This window comes from Chiloscyllium punctatum, chromosome 29 (genome assembly GCF_047496795.1).
Source record: "Chiloscyllium punctatum isolate Juve2018m chromosome 29, sChiPun1.3, whole genome shotgun sequence".
Taxonomy (NCBI): domain Eukaryota; kingdom Metazoa; phylum Chordata; class Chondrichthyes; order Orectolobiformes; family Hemiscylliidae; genus Chiloscyllium; species Chiloscyllium punctatum.
In genome coordinates this window covers 75,364,583-75,382,009 of record NC_092767.1, presented here as the reverse complement: position 1 = coordinate 75,382,009, position 17,427 = coordinate 75,364,583, and the positions used below count along the sequence as shown (strand labels likewise).

The following is a 17,427-nucleotide window of genomic DNA, read 5'->3' as shown; positions in this document are numbered from 1 at the left end:
TCATGGACTCAGCTCCACTTACCCGCCCACTCACCATAACCCTCCATTCCTGTGTTGTTCCAAAATCTCTCTTTGCCTTAAAAAACATTCAATGAGGAAGCCTCAACCCCTTCACTGGGCGGGGAATTCCACAGATTCACAACCCTCTGGGGGAAGAAGTTCCTCCCCAGCTCAGTCCAAAACCCACTCCCCTTATTTTGAGGCAATACCCCCTGGTTCTAGTTTCTCCTGCCAGTGGAAACACCCTCCCTGCTTCGATCTTATCTATTCCCCTCATAATTTTATATGTTTCTATAAGATTCCCCCTCATTCTTCTGAATTGCAACGAACATAATCCCAGTCTACTCAGTCTCTCCTCATAAGCCAACCCCCTCAACTCCAGAATTAATCTAGTGACCCTCCTCTGCACCCCCATCCAGTGCCAGTACATCCTTTCTCAAGTAAGGAGACCAAAACTGCACACAGTACTCCAGGTGTGGCCTCACCAGCTCCCTGTACAGCATAACCTCCCTGCTTTAAAACTCCATCCCTTAGGCAATGAAGGACAATATTCTATTGGCCTTCTTAATTATCTGCTGCACCTACTCACAGCCGCTCCTCAAACTTTTGACGCTCAGTAAATGTGACTGAACAAAAAGCAACCAACACAAAGGATCAACTTTGGGGCACCACTCTGCGCAACCGAAGGACCAAGGGAAATAATCTTCAGGCAACTGCAGCTCCCCGAGTCTAATCGATTCTGAAGATGGATGTGGACAACTCCACCAAAGCATTGACTCACTCGGTCACCACTCAATCACCAAGAGCTTTCGTGACAGTTCAGTGCATCTCCAACCTCAGCCAGTATCTCGATTGGACTCCAGAGAGAGAGAGAGAGAGAACAGAGAGGGAAAGTAAGGGTGCGGTGAAAGCTGAAGAGAGAATGGGGTAAAGAAAGAGGCATAGAATAGAAAGGGGAAAAAATAGAGAGAGAAAGAGAGAGAAAGAGAGAGAGGAGAGAAGAGATGTGGGGTAAAGACCTTACAGAGGTTTATAAAGTCATGATGGGCATAGGTTAGGTGAATGATAAGGGTCCTTTCCCTGTGGTGGGGGGAGTTTAAAACTGGAGGGTGTATTTTTTTAAGGTGAGAGGAGAAAGATTTAAAAAGGAGATGAGGGACAACATTTTTACACACAGAATGGTTCGTGTGTGGAATAAACTGGCAGAGAAAGTAATGGATGCGGGCACAATTAAGTTTAAAAAACATTTGGATAGGTTCATGAATAGGGAATGTTTGGAGGGATATGGGCTCAGGGCAGGCAGCTGGGACTAGTTTAGTTTGGGATTATGGTCGGCACGGACTGGTTGGAATGAAAGGTCTGTTGCTGTGCTGTGAATCTAAATAGAGAGAGGAGGGCAGACAGAGAGAGAGGGAGGCATGAGTGGCAAGAAACAGAGATCGCGCGGTTAAAGAGAGAGAAAGACACATGCAGAATAGAGAGGGAATGAGAGTAAGATGGGGCTAAAGGTAAAGGGGACAAAAAGAGGGATAAAGAGAGATAGAGACACACAGAGAATAGAGAGGGAAAGAGAGATAAAGAGAGAGAAAGGTTAAAGAGAGAGAGGGACAAGAGAGACAGGAACAAGAGAGAAAAAAAGAGGGAGTAGTGAAAGACAAGATAAGTTAGAGGGTGAGAGGGAGATGAAGAAAGAGAGAGATGATAACTACTCATTTTGACACCAATGGTCTCTCAGATACAAGTACAGCCATTGGTCAATATGTTTGAAGTTAATGAAAGACCACTGGCCAATCAGGTCAAACACTGGCATCCCCCCTACATCAGCAGAAAAGGAGTCAGTCTGAGAGTTGTGAGGCCTGAGAGCTACCTTCCCACAACAGGAAGGTCCTGAGGCTGTTCCCTTCAGACTAGGTCACCTCGTAAATCACTCATTCCAAACATCGTCCTTCTCTGACCAGTCGGCACAGGGGGCCTGTCACTGAGAGAGAACCTGGGACCTGGGACCTGGGAGAAAGGAGAGAACTGTCTTCGGTAACAATGGAGGGTGAATGAGAGAGGGAACGAGAGAACAAAATGAGAGTGTGAACGAGACGGTGGATGAGTGTGTGAACTTCAGGGCAAGTGAGAATGTGAAGGAGAGAGAGAGAGAGAGAGAACACCAGCGAGAGTGAGGCTGTAGATGAGAGTGCAACCAGGTGTGCGAGACTGTGAAGGAGAGAGTGATCAAAAGCATGACTAAAGGAGAGAGTGAACGAGAAAGTGAGGGAATGAATGGGAATTCAAGAACAAGAGGAAAGAAAGTGAGGGAGGGGAGATCAGGAAGTGAAGGGGAAACGGGCCTCACATTTTGGACGGGGGGGGGGGAGGGACAATAAAAAGAAGATGCAGATGACGAAAGGTTGTGTTCCACCTCATGGAAATCTACCTTCAAAACTAATCTGGAAGAGGTGGTTATCATGGAAACCTGTGTAAATTTTCTATGGAACAGGATACAGATCCACACAGACATTCCCAGCTACCCTTCCAGCCAGAGACCTGTCACTCCCTCTTCACCGAAGCCTTTGTGGACCCAACCAGATCATTTCCAGCCAAGCCCACAGCTCATCCCATTGACAGACTGTGGGTCCCACTGCATTCACTAAAGTCCTAATCTATCCTCTTGACTTGTCCTGGCCTACACGTAACTCTAGACCCCCAGCAACGTGGTTGGCTTTTAACCGCCCTCTGAAATGGCTGAGAAGGATACTCAGTTCCATCAAACTGTGACTGAAACATTGAAGAACAAAACCAGACAGGCCTCCGGCGTCAACCTGTAGCGTTGCTCCCTCCCTCAGGGCATTGTGGGTCCCTACAGCACATTGATTGCAGCGGTTCAAGATGGCAGCTCACCGCCAACTTCTCAAGGGGCAATTAGGGATGGGCAATAAAAGCTGGGCCCAGCCAGCAATGCAAACATCCCAGTGCTATGTCCCTGAGAAAACTGGACAGAGGGTGTGGATTAAAATCCAGGGTTTCCTCAGGATAAGGTGGTGAATAAATTAACAGGGCAGCATGGTGACTCAGTGGTTAGCATTGCTGCCTCACAGCACCAGGGACCCAGGTTCAATTCTAGCCTCGGGTAACTGTCTGTGTGGAGTTTGAACATTTTCTCCAAGTCTGTGTGGGTTTCCTCCGGGTGCTCCAGTTTCCTCCCACAGTCTAAAGATGTTCAGGTTAGGGTGGATTGGCCATGGGAAATCCAGTGTTGTAGGGATTGGGTGGGGTGCACTTCAGAGGGTCGGTATGGACTCAATGGGCCAAATGGTCTCCCTCCATACTGTAAGGATTCTATAAAACCCAGTAAAATGGCAGCGAGTCACCAAACCTCCACCAGCCCACCTACGAGTAAAAATTAGATCTGAAATTCCAAACCCATTTCTTAACCATGACTGGAAACACCCACCAAAGAGAAACCATAGGGCAACTATTACCCAAATGAGTCAGCCACAAAGGTGGAGTGTTTAGAAGGTGAAGGTTATTAAAAAAAAAGTTAGGAAGCAACTTTTAAAAGAGAAGTGTTTTTACACCAACCAACTGCAGGCAAAGGAATGAAAACAACATTGGCACATGACATTTTGCAGCGAGACACTGTCCAGTCAAGGTCCAAGACTCGTCCTGCTCTGAAGCCACTGAAGCTCCCCCCCTCAAGAACCTCCAGGTGTCAGTCGGGACTGTGGGGGGTGTCTGGGTTTGGTTGATTCCACCCAGCCAGACCCCACCCCCCCCACCCCCAAACACAACATGGGATGTGAGGCTGTTATACACTCCCACCCCATTTCACTTTTCATAGGAAAGGCATTCCAGTAAAGCTGGGGCGAATAATAAGGGGGAAGAAATGCAGGTTGAAGAGTAAAATCAAGGGAAGACAACATAGATTGAAGTGAAGCAGCATGGTGGTTCAGTGGTTAGTGAACAGCGCCAGGGCCCAGGTTCGATTCCAACCTCGGGTGACTCTCTGTGTGGTGTTTGCACATTCTCCCCGTGTCTGCGTAGGTTTGCTCCAGTTTCCTCCCATAATTCAAAGATGTGCACGTCAGTTGAATTGGCCGTGCTAAATTGCCCTTAGTGTTAGGAGCCTTGGTTTGGTGGGTTACTCTTCAGGGGGTCGGTGTGGACTTGTTGGGCTGAAGGGCCTGGTTCCATACTGCAGAGATTCTAATCTAATCTAAACAAGTAAAGTTGAGTGAAGACAATGAGGATCAAAGAATAAAGTTAAGTGAGGAGCAAATCTAATGAAGATTGAAGTTGAGTGAAGACAATGAAATGTGAAGTCAGTGAGAATCTAGCAACATATCTGGGTAAATGATGATAATCTTCTTGCTCCAGGATCTGTGGGTGACTTACAGACCCTTGGTGTTATTGGATTGAATCACAATGTTTTTCGACACACCAATAACCTCACTGGCTTTCCCATAATGCAAGACATTTCGGGGGAAGGTCGAAATCTGAAGTCTGTTTGCCCTATTCGAAATATTCTTATTGGCTCAGTTTTGTACCTTCACGTCACCACTCTGTCATCTTACTGCACCTTTTATCAATCCCCCAAATGAGTCTTTGTTTTCCCCTGACCTTCAAGCAGAGATATTTCCTTTATTTCTTTGTTCGCTTCATGTGGGCGTCACCGGTGAGGCCACTGAGGTGACGGTGCTGAGCTTTCCTGAGCCCCTGAGGTCCACGTGGGATGGGGCCAGCCGAACCCCAGCTCCGAGCAGTCACACCGGATGGGAAACGTTAACTCGGTTTCTCTCTCCCCACGGACGCTGCCAGACCTGCTGAGTCTCTCTGTGTTTGTTACAAAGGACGGGTGTTCCACCTCACCATTCCTACCTTCAAAACTAACTGGGAAAGGTAGTAACCTGTGTACATTTCCTGGGGGTCAGGCAGTATCCGAGGAGCAGGAGAATCGACGTTTCCTGATGAAGGGTCTGGCCGGAAACATTGATTCTCCTGCTCCTCAGATGCTGCCTGACCTGCTGCGCTTTTCCAGCACCACACTCGCGACTCTGATCTCCAGCATCTGCAGTCCTCACTGTCTCCTACATTTCCTGTGGAACAGGATATAAATGCACCCAGACAGTCCTAGCTCAAATTCCAGCCAGAAACCTGTAACTCCTTCTTCTCTGAAGTCAGTCTTTCCTTTGCGGCTCCATTCGGATCGTTTCCACTGAACCAACAGCCAGCCCCACTAACAGTCTCTGTCACCTACTGGCTGGTTCACCAAAACCCTCATCTATTCTCCTGACTCGTCCTGGTCTACACGTAACTCCAGACCCCCAGCAACGAGGTCGGCTTTTAACCGCCCTCTGAAATTCATGACAGCTCCTCAGGCAGCACCTTCCAAACCCATGACCACTACCATCTGGAAGGACAAGGGCAGCAGATACATGGGAACACCACCCCCTGCAGGTCCTCTCCAGTCACCATCCTGACTTGGAAATATATCGCCGTGTCGCTGGGTCAGAATCCGGGAATTCCCTCCCTCAGGGCATTGTGGGTCAACCCACAGCACGTGGACTGCAGCGGCTCAAGAAGGCAGCTCACCCCCACCTTCTCAAGGGGGGCAACTAGGGATGGGCAATAAATGCTAGGCCCAGCCAGTGACCTCATGAAGAAATTAAAAATGATAGATTTGGGATGGAAGATAAATACTGGCTTTGCCCACATCCTGTCAACAAGAAACAAACTGCGTCAGGACGGATTCATCTGGTGAATTGGAGTATGAACCAGCAGCATTGAAATGGAACGTGAGCCTGGGCATACACTCCAACATCATTACAATTCCTCACAAACCCTCACTCAGTGAATTTACACAAGGTGCCTTCCTTTGTGTAAAGTGAAGGATAAGAGGTTCCACTGTTTGCTAAATCCCTTTCCCCCCCCCCCACCACCTTCAATGCAAACAGACTCAATTCTGTGAGCAAATGATGGAGTCTGTGCCTTTTTTAAGCCAGTGTTCTGTTCCACACGAGCAAATCCTGATAAGATGGCCTCTGACTCAAACCACAAAGCTGCCTGCTCCCTAGCATCCCCCTCGCAGCCTTCAGTTTGCATCGATGTCACGTCTTTAGCCCAGTGACCCTTCCCCAGGAGCAGAGTCGGACGGGGTTTAACAGTGAACCCCACCGAGTGTCCTGGAAGGTGACAGCTCACTAGGTCACTGGGAGGGCGGTGTTGGTGGGTAGAGGGACAGAAATGGTGAGACTGATTTCGGGGGTGGGGGGGGGGGTTTGCGGAGCTCAGGACCCCGAGATGCTGAGGGCACGGCCCCCAGTGGCGGAGCCATGGCCGATACTCACGAAGCCGGAATCGGAGGAGGATGGAGAGGCTGGAAGGTTGTGGGGCTGGAGGAGGTGAAAGGGGTAGGGAGGAGGGGGCCATGGAGGGAGTTCAAACCCGGCAGGAGGCTTTTAAAAATCAAGCTGTTCTTTACAACAGCTGGTGAGCATCTGGCAAGAACAGAGTGCTATTGGGAGGGGGGTGGGGGGGGCACAAAGAGAGAGAAAGAGAGACAGAAAGGGAGGAAGAGTATAGGGAGAAAGAGAGAGGGGAATATAGAGAGAGAGAGAGAGATAGAGAGGGAGAGAAGAGATATAGAGGGAGAAAAAGAGACTAGGAGGTAGAGAGAGATTGAGAGAGAAAGAAAGAGACACAGAAAGAGAGATAGAGAGAAAGAGGGAGATAGAAAGAGAGTGATAGAGATGGAAAGTGAGAGAGAGAAAGAGAGATAGAGAGAAAGAGGAAGATAGAGAGAGAGAGATAGAAAGTGAGAAAGAGAAAGTGAGAGAAAGAGAGAGCGAGGAAAGGATGTGTGATGGAGGTGGAGAGAGAGGGAGCGAGAGAAAGAAAAAAGAGAGGGAGGAGAGAAAGAGAGCGAGAGAGACATCTAATGACATGGAGTGATAGTTCGGGTGAGTGTTGTGAAGGTGGCTGGGTGGAGCATACTCAATGGGCTGAATGGCCCACTCCAGTCTCGACATTGCTACGGTCCTTTAACATGGGACTCATGCTTGGTCATTGTCGACAGCCATTGTCCAGGGGTCCCCCACACGCTACAGAGAGGGCAGTTTCCTGTGGCCACTTCCCAGCATTCACCAGGTCGGGGTCTCTGAACCGGGTTCACCCAGCAGCTGACCCCAGTGACAGGTGGAACGTTAACCATCCTGAGGGAACTTGACCAGGTGGACTGGCAAGGATGTTTCCTCTTGTGGGAGAAACGAGAACGAAGGGTCACAGGTCAAAAAATGAGAGGCTGCCCCTTTAAAACAGATGAAGAAACGTTTTATTTTGGCTCAGTGGTTTGGTGGGGGGTAGGGGGAGGTCATGTTCAAATGGATGTAGAAAGGTGGAGAGGGTCAGGAATACTCACGGCTTTGAGCTTCTGCACGGCATCTTCACACACGTGCATCCCACGCGACTCCTCCACTTCCACGTGGCCCAGGTACTGCTCAGAGAGAGAAAAACAGCGGCAGGTTAATCTTGCCAAATGATATTGGCTACATCTTCCATCTGAAAAATGTGTTGCTGGAAAAGCACAGCAAGTCAGGCAGCATCCAAGGAACAGGAGAATCGATGTTTCGGGCATAAGCCCTTCTTCAGGAAACATCTTCCATCTGAAAACACCACTTGGCTGAGGTCTGTCAGTGAGTTTAGATCTGCCCCCTTAACCCCTGACCCTTACCCTCTCTGGATTTGCCCCCTGCTCTATAGCTGCAACCCCCCCACTCCCACACTGGCTCAGATTTGACTTCTGGTCTAATACTGCCTTCCCCCCCTCCCCCGCCACCTCCACCCACACCCGCACTCCTACAGTGAAAGAGAGATAGAGAGAAGGAGGGAGATAGAAAGAGAGAGAGAGAGAGAGAGAGAAATGGCAAGTGAGAGAGAGAAAGTGAGAGCGTGAGGAAAGGATGAGTGATGGGGGTGGAGAGAGAGGGAGGGAGGGAAAGAGAGAGAGATGGGAAGTGAGAGAGAGAAAGTGAGAGAAAGAGTTCCCTTTCCAACCTCCTCCAGGATGTAACCCTTATTTTGACCGAGTGTTTAGTCCCGACAGCGGGGAACCTGTGGAGCCACTACCACAAATCACGGTTGGGCTGGAAAACATTGAACAGAAAACAAAAGAACGGCAGATGCTGGAAGTCAGAAACAAAACCAGAAATTGCTGGAAGAACTCAGCAGGTCTGGCAGGGTCCGTGGAGAGAGAGAGAGAGAAATCAGAGTTAACATTTTGGGCCCAATGACCCTTCCTGAGAACCGGACCCACAACATTAACTCTGATTTCTCTCTCTCTCTCTCTTTCTCTCCATGGATGATGCCAGACCTACTGAGTTTCTCCAGCAATTTCTGGTTTTGTTTCTGAGATCAGAACATTGTGTGTTTTCAAAGAGGAGGCAGATATAACTCTTGTGGCCGTAGGGATATGGGGGTGGGGATTATGGCGCTGAGCTCTTGAACAGTCAAATAGTCAAACAGGCTTGAGGCCTACTCCTGCTCCTACAGCCTGTTGATGTGGTTGGTCACCCACCTTTGGCATTATTGCTAGTTTTTAAAAATTCATTCACAGGTTGAGGGTGTCACTGACCAGCCCAGCATTTATTGCCATCCCTAATTACCCAGAGGGTGGTTAAGAATCAACCCCTTTGCTGTGGGTCTGGAGTCACGTGTAGGCCAGACCAGGTAAGGATGGCAGTTTCCTTCCCTAAAGGACATTAGTGACCCAGGTGGATTTTACCAACAATCGATTCATGGTGATTATTAGATCCTTATGTCCAGATTTTTATTGAATTCCAGCATCAGCTGTGGTGGGTCCGAACTCGGATCCCCAGAATAATATCTGGGTCTCTGGGTTAACAGAGCATAAAATCTCTTAAGTGTGGAAACAGGCCATTTGGCTCAGGTGCACACCAACCCTCCGAAGAGTATCCCACCCAGACCCATTCCCTATGACTCTACATTTACCTCTGACTAATGCACCTAACCTGCACATCCCTAGACACTATTGGGCAGTTTCCCATGGTCAATCCACCCGTACCTGCAAATCTTTGGAATGTGGGAGGAAACCGGAGCACCTGGAGGAAACCCACACAGACACGGGGAGAACGTGCAAACTCCACACAGTCAGTAGCCTGAATCGAACCTGGAACCCTGGTGCTCAATGCTAACCATTGAGCCACCTTGCCACCCCACAGTCCGGCTATAATACAAGGCCAGCGTCTCCCCTGAGAGTGTTTTTTCGGGTCATGAGTTTTTGCGAAACACTCTGCGGTTTTGTGTACCCGCTCCCCTCCCCCATGCCGGCCATGGATTGGCTGGTGGTACTCACCCTGACCGGGAAGCTGCACTTGCCCTTCCGAACGGCCTCCTCATCGGCCTGCCACTGGTGCGGCCGACTGGCCTCCGGCACATACGGCTGTTTCTTCCGTCGCAGACTCTGTCTCAGCTTGTTCATGGCGACGCCCCTCTCTCTACACGCGGTGGGAGGGCAGGGAGACAGAAACAGAGGAAATCCCACCATTAACCAAATGCCATTCCTCCTCTTCAATCCTGACAACACTGGGGGGAGTTCTGATTGGGGGGGGGAGTGGAGACAGACCTTTCCCCATGGCATCAATGACCCGCGTCTTAAAGTAAGAAGCAAGAGGGGAGGGGGTTTTGATGGAAAGTGGTGAGGGTCTGGAACTCACTGACTGAAAGGGAGGTAGAGACAGGAGTATGTTGAATGGAATATTCATTTGAGTGCTTGGAATGCTAAAACATACTGGGAATCATAGGATTCCGACTGAGTGGAAGCAGGAAATTAAGTCAAATTATGAGGGGCATGGATAGGATAAATAGACAAAGTCTTTTCCCTGGGGTTGGGGAGTCCAGAACTAGAGGGCATAGGTTTAGGGTGAGAGGGGAAAGATGTAAAAGAGACTTAAGGGGCAACTTTTTCACGCAGAGGGTGGTATGTGTATGGAATGAGCTGCCAGAGGATATGGTGGAGGCTGGCACAATTACAACACTTAAGAGGCATTTGGATGGGTATATGAATAGGAAGGGTTTGGAGGGATAGGGTCCAGGCGCTGGCAGGTGGGACTAGATCGGGTTGGGATATCTGGTCGGCATGGACGGGTTGGACCGAAGGATCTGTTTCCACGCTGTACATCTCTATAACTCTAAGTTCACCCTCTGAAGAGCTTCCCACTCAATCTCTGTAACCCTGCAGTTCCCATGGCTCACCCACCTAAGCCTGCACAATCATGGGGTAATTTAGCATGGGCAATCCATCCTGATCTGCACATCTTTTGGACTGAGTGAGGAAACCAGAGTACCTAGAGGAAATCCATGCAGACACGGGGAGAACATGCAAACTCCACACAGACAGTTGCCCAAGGCTGGAATTGAACCCAGGTCCCTAGTGCTGTAAGGCAGCAGTGCTAACCACTGAGCCACTGTGCCGCCTGGGAACTGGGATCATAGAGATGATCAGCACAGACATGACTGGCCAACGGACCTCTTTCTGAGCTGTTAAAGACTCTCTAGCATGTTTCTTGTGCTGTGCGTTTGATCCAATTAACCCAATGAAGCTTTCTCAAGCTCTTTGTTATCCCAACACCACCAGGAGCCACCTCTCCATTGCACTGAGTGGCTGTGACTGACCCAGAGCAAGGGCTGGTACAGTATGGCCAGACATCAACATCCTCTGCCAGGGGAAGGTACCCTGTGATGAGTAAAGATTGCCCCTTTGCCCCATGGGGTAGCTCCTGTCCAAGATGGCTGCTCTGATGGAGGTAAGCCAAGACTTGACAGCTCTTGATGAACAGTGTCAGAGCCAGTCTCCCTCCAGCCATGTTCACACATTGACCAGCAGGGAGCACTGGAGAGTGCACAGAAGACTAAGAAACGCATGTTCCCCACCCCTTGCCCAAAGGTCAGGGCCCCATCCCCAGCCTTGACCCTAAAGAGCTCATGCAGCAGAGATTGGAAATCTAATGTTCCAGTTCTTGTCAGACACCATTCCTGCTCCCAAACTGCTCTCCCCCTCTCTTTGTTTTAATTCTTTCCTGGGGTGGGGGCAAGGCAATTTGACACCAACTCCCAACTGCCTTTTGAACTGTGTGGTTGCTAGGGCCATTTCAGAGGGCAGTAATGGGGCAACCATATCGCTGTGGGTCTGGTGTGACGTGTAGGCCCGGATTGGGTAAAGACAGCAGATTACCTTCCCTAAAGGACATTGGTGAATCAGATAGGTTTTTTTTCTGTTTTACAAGAAGCTGGTAGCTTCATAATAATTATTAATGAGACAAACAAATTTATTCCAGATTAATCGATCAAACTTGAATTCCTCGATTAGCCATGGTGGCATTCGAAACCATGTTTTAATCCAGCAACATTACAAATGTCTTTCAACTGACACTGAAACCCAGACAGAATCAGATAAACTGGACCAGCACAAACTAGAAATGAATAGCTCAGTCAGTCCCACACTGCACACCCCTTTCCCTAGCAAAGCAAGCGACTTGTAAGCTGATAAAAGTGGATATATGTTGAGTGTTTACACATGGAGAGATCTTCACTGCACATCACAAGACACGATAGAAATGTTTACTAAAAAAACTCAAAAGGTTCCCTTTTTAAAAAAAAAACACACACAATGTTGTGCACTTTAAAACACATAAACCACACTCTCACTGTATATCGTCAAACCCCAGGCAATTAGGAAACTCCAGCTCCCCCCCACATCACACGTCAAAGAGAAAAGACATGGGATGATGGCTCGGACTTGGCATTTATTCCTGAATTGCTCTCTGGAGAAGGTGGTGATGAGCTGCATTCTCAAACCGCTACAGACCGAGTGGAGTTAGGGAGAGATCTCCCGGATTCTGACCCAGTGACACTGAAGGAACGGTGATAGCTTTCCAGGTCAGGATGGTGAGTGGAGGGGAACTTACAGGGTGTCCCCATGTATCTGCCGCCCTTGTCCTTCCAGATGGAAGTGGCTGTGTGGGTTTGGAAGGTGCTGCCTGAGGATCTTTGGTGAACTTCTGCAGTGTGTCTTGTACACACTGCTGCTACTGAGCGTCGGGGTTGTGTGTGTGTGTGTGTGTGTGGGGAGGGAGCAGATGTTTGAAAAATATTCCAACAGCCCTCCCCTTTAAGTAGATTGGTTGCAGAGCATGCGATTTGAGAATGGGTTAATATTACACACCCCTAGCTACACTCCCAGGGGCTGCATGATTCATTTCCCTGCTCCTTCACGCACAATACTTTCCAAAACGTTAATCACTCGCAGGTTTGAATTTTCCCATTTCTTGTTTGTGGCTCTGCTTATCAGAAAAACAACAGGTTCCAGTCCCGACCAGAATCCTGTGTCCCTGATTCTCGAGTGTCAGTCACACAGTGGAAGGGGTGAGTGAGGGGACAGAGCATGAGAGAATGAAGAGGGGAATGTGAAACTTTAAATAAAGAGAGAAACTACGGGAGAGAGAATGACCACATGAACACGTGCAAGACAGAGCCACTCTAAAATATGTTCCCTCAATATTTCTTTTTTGAAAGAAAATCAATGCCAGATGCAGGAGCATTCCAGAGCACAAGGCCTGGAGATTCTCTGGGAATCATTTTGTTTACAGCCTCTTAACAAACTGTAAAAATCCTCCCAAACCAGGCAGCAGTACAGCTGTTCAAACAGCACCGCGTCACCGGAGGGAGAGGAGAGAGGGAGGGGGTGAGGGGAGAGAAAGGGGAAGAGAGAGGGAGAGAAAGAGGGAGGGACAGAGGAAGAGAAAGACGGAGGGAGAGAGGAAGGGAGAGGGGTAGGGAAGAGGGAGAGAAAGAGGGAAGGTGGGGGGAGGGAGAGAGGGAGACAGGGAGAGCAGAGAAGAGGGTGGGGGAGGCAGGGGGAGAGGGAGAGAGAGGGGGAGGCAAGGGAAAAGAAGGGGAGGCGGGGGAGAGGGGGAAGGAGAGGGAGAAAAGAGGGAGAGAAGGGGGAGGGAGAGAGACACAGACAGAGAGACAGAAATAGCGAAAGATGCACAAAGAGATACAGAAGGAGAGATGCAGAGAGACATACAGAAATGGAATGACATAGAAAGATATAAAGACGCAGAGAGAGAAAGACAGAACAGCGCAGAGAGAGAGAGAGAGAGAGAGAGAGAAACACAGGATGAGAGATGCGCAGGGAAAGAGACAAAGATAAAGAAGTGGACAGACAGAGACTCACACAGGGAGAGAGAGACACACACAGGGAAAGAGGGAGACAGGGAAAGAGAGAGAGAGACACACACAGGGAAAGAGGGAGACAGGGAAAGAGAGAGAGAGACACACACAGGGAAAGAGAGAGCAAGACTCATACAGGGAAAGAGAGAGAGAGAGAGAGACACACACACACACAGGGAAAGAGAGAGAGAGAGACACACACACAGGGAAAGAGAGAGAGACACACACACAAAGGGAAAGAGAGAGACAGGGAAAGAGAGAGAGAGACACACACAGAGGGAAAGAGAGAGCGAGACTCATACAGGGAAAGAGAGACACACACACACACAGGGAAAGAGAGAGAGACACACACACACCCCTGGACACACACAGTGACAGGGAGAGGGAAAGAGAGACTTAGTGATAGACAGTCACAATAGGAGAGACTCTCCTGTAGCAAAGGGACTCTCACATGTCTACTGAGTGACAATCCTGGGGTCATGAGGAATTTGGGATGGATGGGAGCAGAGAGCTCCGGAAGTGAGTGAGCAATGATGTGCGTTTCTCAGCTGATTATTGCTGTGGGTTGTAATCGTTTTTCTGAAGGCACTTGTATTCACATTTCCCACTGCAGTCTGCTGGTACTGGTGTTACAATGACAAAAGCAATACAGTGAGGTGGGGAAGTTCTCTCCTTGTGGGTAAAAACTTTGGGAGTTGAACCCAGGAACTGGGGGAAGAGTTAGTGAGGAGAGACTCCCTCCTTCAGACATGCAAGGGTAGGATGTACTTCACCTTTGTGGTCTTCAGGGGAATATGAACATAAATGGTGGCCTGACATGTTCCAAAAGCATAGGGCCAAACTGCACAATCCCTCATAATGAGACTGCATTTATACAGCAGCTCTGCAGGGTGACCCATCCCACACCGTCATCAATTATGAAGTCTAGTTACTGTTGCAAGACAGGTAACACAACAACCAATTTATGACAGTGCAGAACTCCGTCAACACTGACCCTCCGACAGTGTGGCACTCCCTCAGCACTGACCCTCCGACAGTCGGCACTCCCTCAGCACTGACCCTCCGACAGTGCAGAACTCCATCAGTATTGACCTTCCGACAGTGCGGCACTCCCTCAGCACTGACCCTCCGACAGTGCGGCACTCCCTCAGCACTGACCCTCCGACAGTGCGGCACTCCCTCAGCACTGACCCTCCGACAGTCGGCACTCCCTCAGCACTGACCCTCCGACAGTGCAGAACTCCATCAGTATTGACCTTCCGACAGTGCGGCACTCCCTCAGCACTGACCCTCCGACAGTGCGGCACTCCCTCAGCACTGACCCTCCGACAGTGCGGCACTCCCTCAGCACTGACCCTCCAACAGTCGGCACTCCCTCAGCACTGACCCTCCGACAGTGCGGCACTCCCTCAGCACTGACCCTCCGACAGTCGGCACTCCCTCAGCACTGACCCTCCGACAGTGCAGAACTCCATCAGTATTGACCTTCCGACAGTGCGGCACTCCCTCAGCACTGACCCTCCGACAGTGCGGCACTCCCTCAGCACTGACCCTCCGACAGTGCGGCACTCCCTCAGCACTGACCCTCTGACAGTGCGGCACTCCCTCAGCACTGACCCTCTGACAGTGCGGCACTCCCTCAGCACTGACCCTCTGACAGTGCGGCACTCCCTCAGCACTGACCCTCTGACAGTGCGGCACTCCCTCAGCACTGACCCTCTGACAGTGCAGCACTCTCTCAGCACTGACCCTCTGACAGTGCGGCCCTCCCTCAGCACTGACCCTCCGACAGTGCAGAACTCCATCAGTATTGACCTTCCGACAGTGCGGCACTCCCTCAGCACTGACCCTCCGACAGTGCGGCACTCCCTCAGCACTGACCCTCCGACAGTGCGGCACTCCCTCAGCACTGACCCTCCGACAGTGCGGCACTCCCTCAGCACTGACCCTCTGACAGTGCGGCACTCCCTCAGCACTGACCCTCTGACAGTGCGGCACTCCCTCAGCACTGACCCTCTGACAGTGCGGCACTCCCTCAGCACTGACCCTCTGACAGTGCAGCACTCTCTCAGCACTGACCCTCTGACAGTGCGGCACTCCCTCAGCACTGACCCTCCGACAGTGCGGCACTCCCTCAGCAGTGGTACTGCAAGTGTCAACTTGGATTTTGTGCTCAAGGGTCTGGGGATGGGATGTGAGCCCTGGACCTTCAGACTCAGAGGTGGGGACATTTCCCACTGAGCCATGGTGAACCCCCAGGCACTTTAATCTGCCGCCAGATTGCCTTTGTGAGGGTTCACTGCCTCCTCAGGGACTCACCGTTTGATAAATGAACAAATCCCATCAGTTCAAACTCAGGTCACCCACCCAAACAAGAATGAGAGCACACAACAGGCCATTTGGCCTGTACTTGCTGTACCTGTGTGTCCTCCCATCTTTCAGCATATCTGCCTGTTATTTTTCCCTCGTGTTCATCTAGCTTTCCTTTTTAATTACATTTGCTTCAACTCTTCCCTCTGGCTCTGAGTTTCATATTGACAGTGTCCCAGCAGCATTTACCTGCAGCATTTACAAAGCTGCTCTGCATCCTCACCGGGCCAGCAGGGCAGCACAATCCATCAACAATTTACTGCAGCTTGTTGTTCAAATTAAACTGGGCTACCAGAGGCCTGTCTGACACCCATGGGCCTGTCTGACACCCATGGGCCTGTCTGAGACCCAGAGGCCTGACTGAGACCCAGAGGCCTGACTGAGACCCAGAGGCCTGACTGAGACCCATGGGCCTGTCTGACACCCATGGGCCTGTCTGACACCCATGGGCCTGTCTGAGACCCAGAGGCCTGTCTGAGACCCAGAGGCCTGACTGAGACCCAGAGGCCTGACTGAGACCCAGAGGCCTGACTGAGACCCAGAGGCCTGACTGAGACCCAGAGACCTGCCAGAGACCCAGAGGCCTGTCATCTCCATCTCTCCCTCTCTCACATGCACACATTAAACTAGAAAATGCACTGAGGAAACGAGGAACAGTGAAATAAACGGATGTCTCCCAGCAGGAGGCCATCGAGCTGTTGGCCAGGGCCAGTATGGGGTGAGCAGTTGAGGGGAGGTGTCTACTCCGGTGATCGGTTGACCCAGGCCTCAATCACAGCCCCCTCTAGGCCATTTAACCTGATGCCCAGCTATGGTGATGAGGTGTTGGTTCAGGGGCTGGACTGTAGATCGATCAGAGAACTCTGACAGAGGAAAATGATTGTTAATTCACCTCTGGGCCCTCCCAAACACCCTCTTCCCAGGCAGCTCTCGCTGTCCTCCCACCCAGGATTAACTCTCGGCCCCTGCTCCACCAGGAATCAACCTCCCCACAAAGAGTCCCAGTGAAAACAGTTCCCTCAGGCTATTCAGATGCAGAAGGCATCACGATGAGGGCCCATTCTCTGCTCGTCCAGTCACTATGCCTGACTCTGTTTGCACTAAACGCATGCGTGATGGCACTGGGCAACATTTGACTAGAGCCATTTGGAAAAATCATCCTCAAAGCTAACAGGCCAAAGTGAGCCATCGGAAGGGGAGCCTGCGTCCCCATCACCCTTGTGTCAGAGGCTCGTGCTTTTTTTAAACAAATCCTTTCGCCAGAACGTAGACTGGGCCGGCCCTTAATTTCCCTGGTGACGGTAACAGTATTGGTGACACCTTGGACCTGGGCAGCAATGTGACACAAGGGGGCATCTCACTTGGCCTCCTCAGAGGACAGGTCAGAGTTAGCCACATTGCCGTGGGCCAGGAGTCAGGTGTAGGCTGGGGCCTGGTGAGGAGGGCAGATTTCCCTCCCTCGAGGATACTACAAGGTGAGTATATGTTACAATTCGAGAGGTCCGTATCTACTACTGAGGTAATCGTTACAGCTGTACCAAAAAAAAGATTGAGGAGCATGGGGAGGCCATTCGGCCCAGCACGCCTGCTCCACCATTCGACAGGATATGTTACAAATTTCCCATCCACTCCTGACGGCCGCCGAGACACGGCCTCACAACAATCTATCTATCTTGTCCGAACAAGATTGAAAGCTTCACTTCCATCAGTCTCTCAGGCAGCAAGTTCCAGACTCACACACAGCCCTCCCAGAGAGAGAGAGAGAGAGAGAGAGAGAGAGAAAGAGAGAGAGAACAGATTCCCCTCAGCCCTCATCTGGGA

General features: G+C 50.5%; 1 protein-coding gene across 3 annotated transcripts in view; it reads right to left on the bottom strand.

Moving 5' to 3' along the window:
- numbl (NUMB like endocytic adaptor protein) overlaps nucleotides 1-17,427 on the bottom strand; it is a 169,310-nt gene that overhangs the window by 18,764 nt on the left and 133,119 nt on the right. For 2 of the 3 annotated variants that reach the window (XM_072549491.1, XM_072549492.1), the window contains 2 exons: nucleotides 9,359-9,500; nucleotides 7,406-7,480 (listed from right to left, as the gene is read on the bottom strand). In XM_072549491.1, coding sequence (XP_072405592.1) covers nucleotides 7,406-7,480; nucleotides 9,359-9,500 — 217 coding nt within the window. Of the gene's footprint in view, nucleotides 1-7,405; nucleotides 7,481-9,358; nucleotides 9,501-11,969; nucleotides 12,052-17,427 lie in introns of those variants that run through there. The other variant, XM_072549493.1, reaches the window with a different exon arrangement.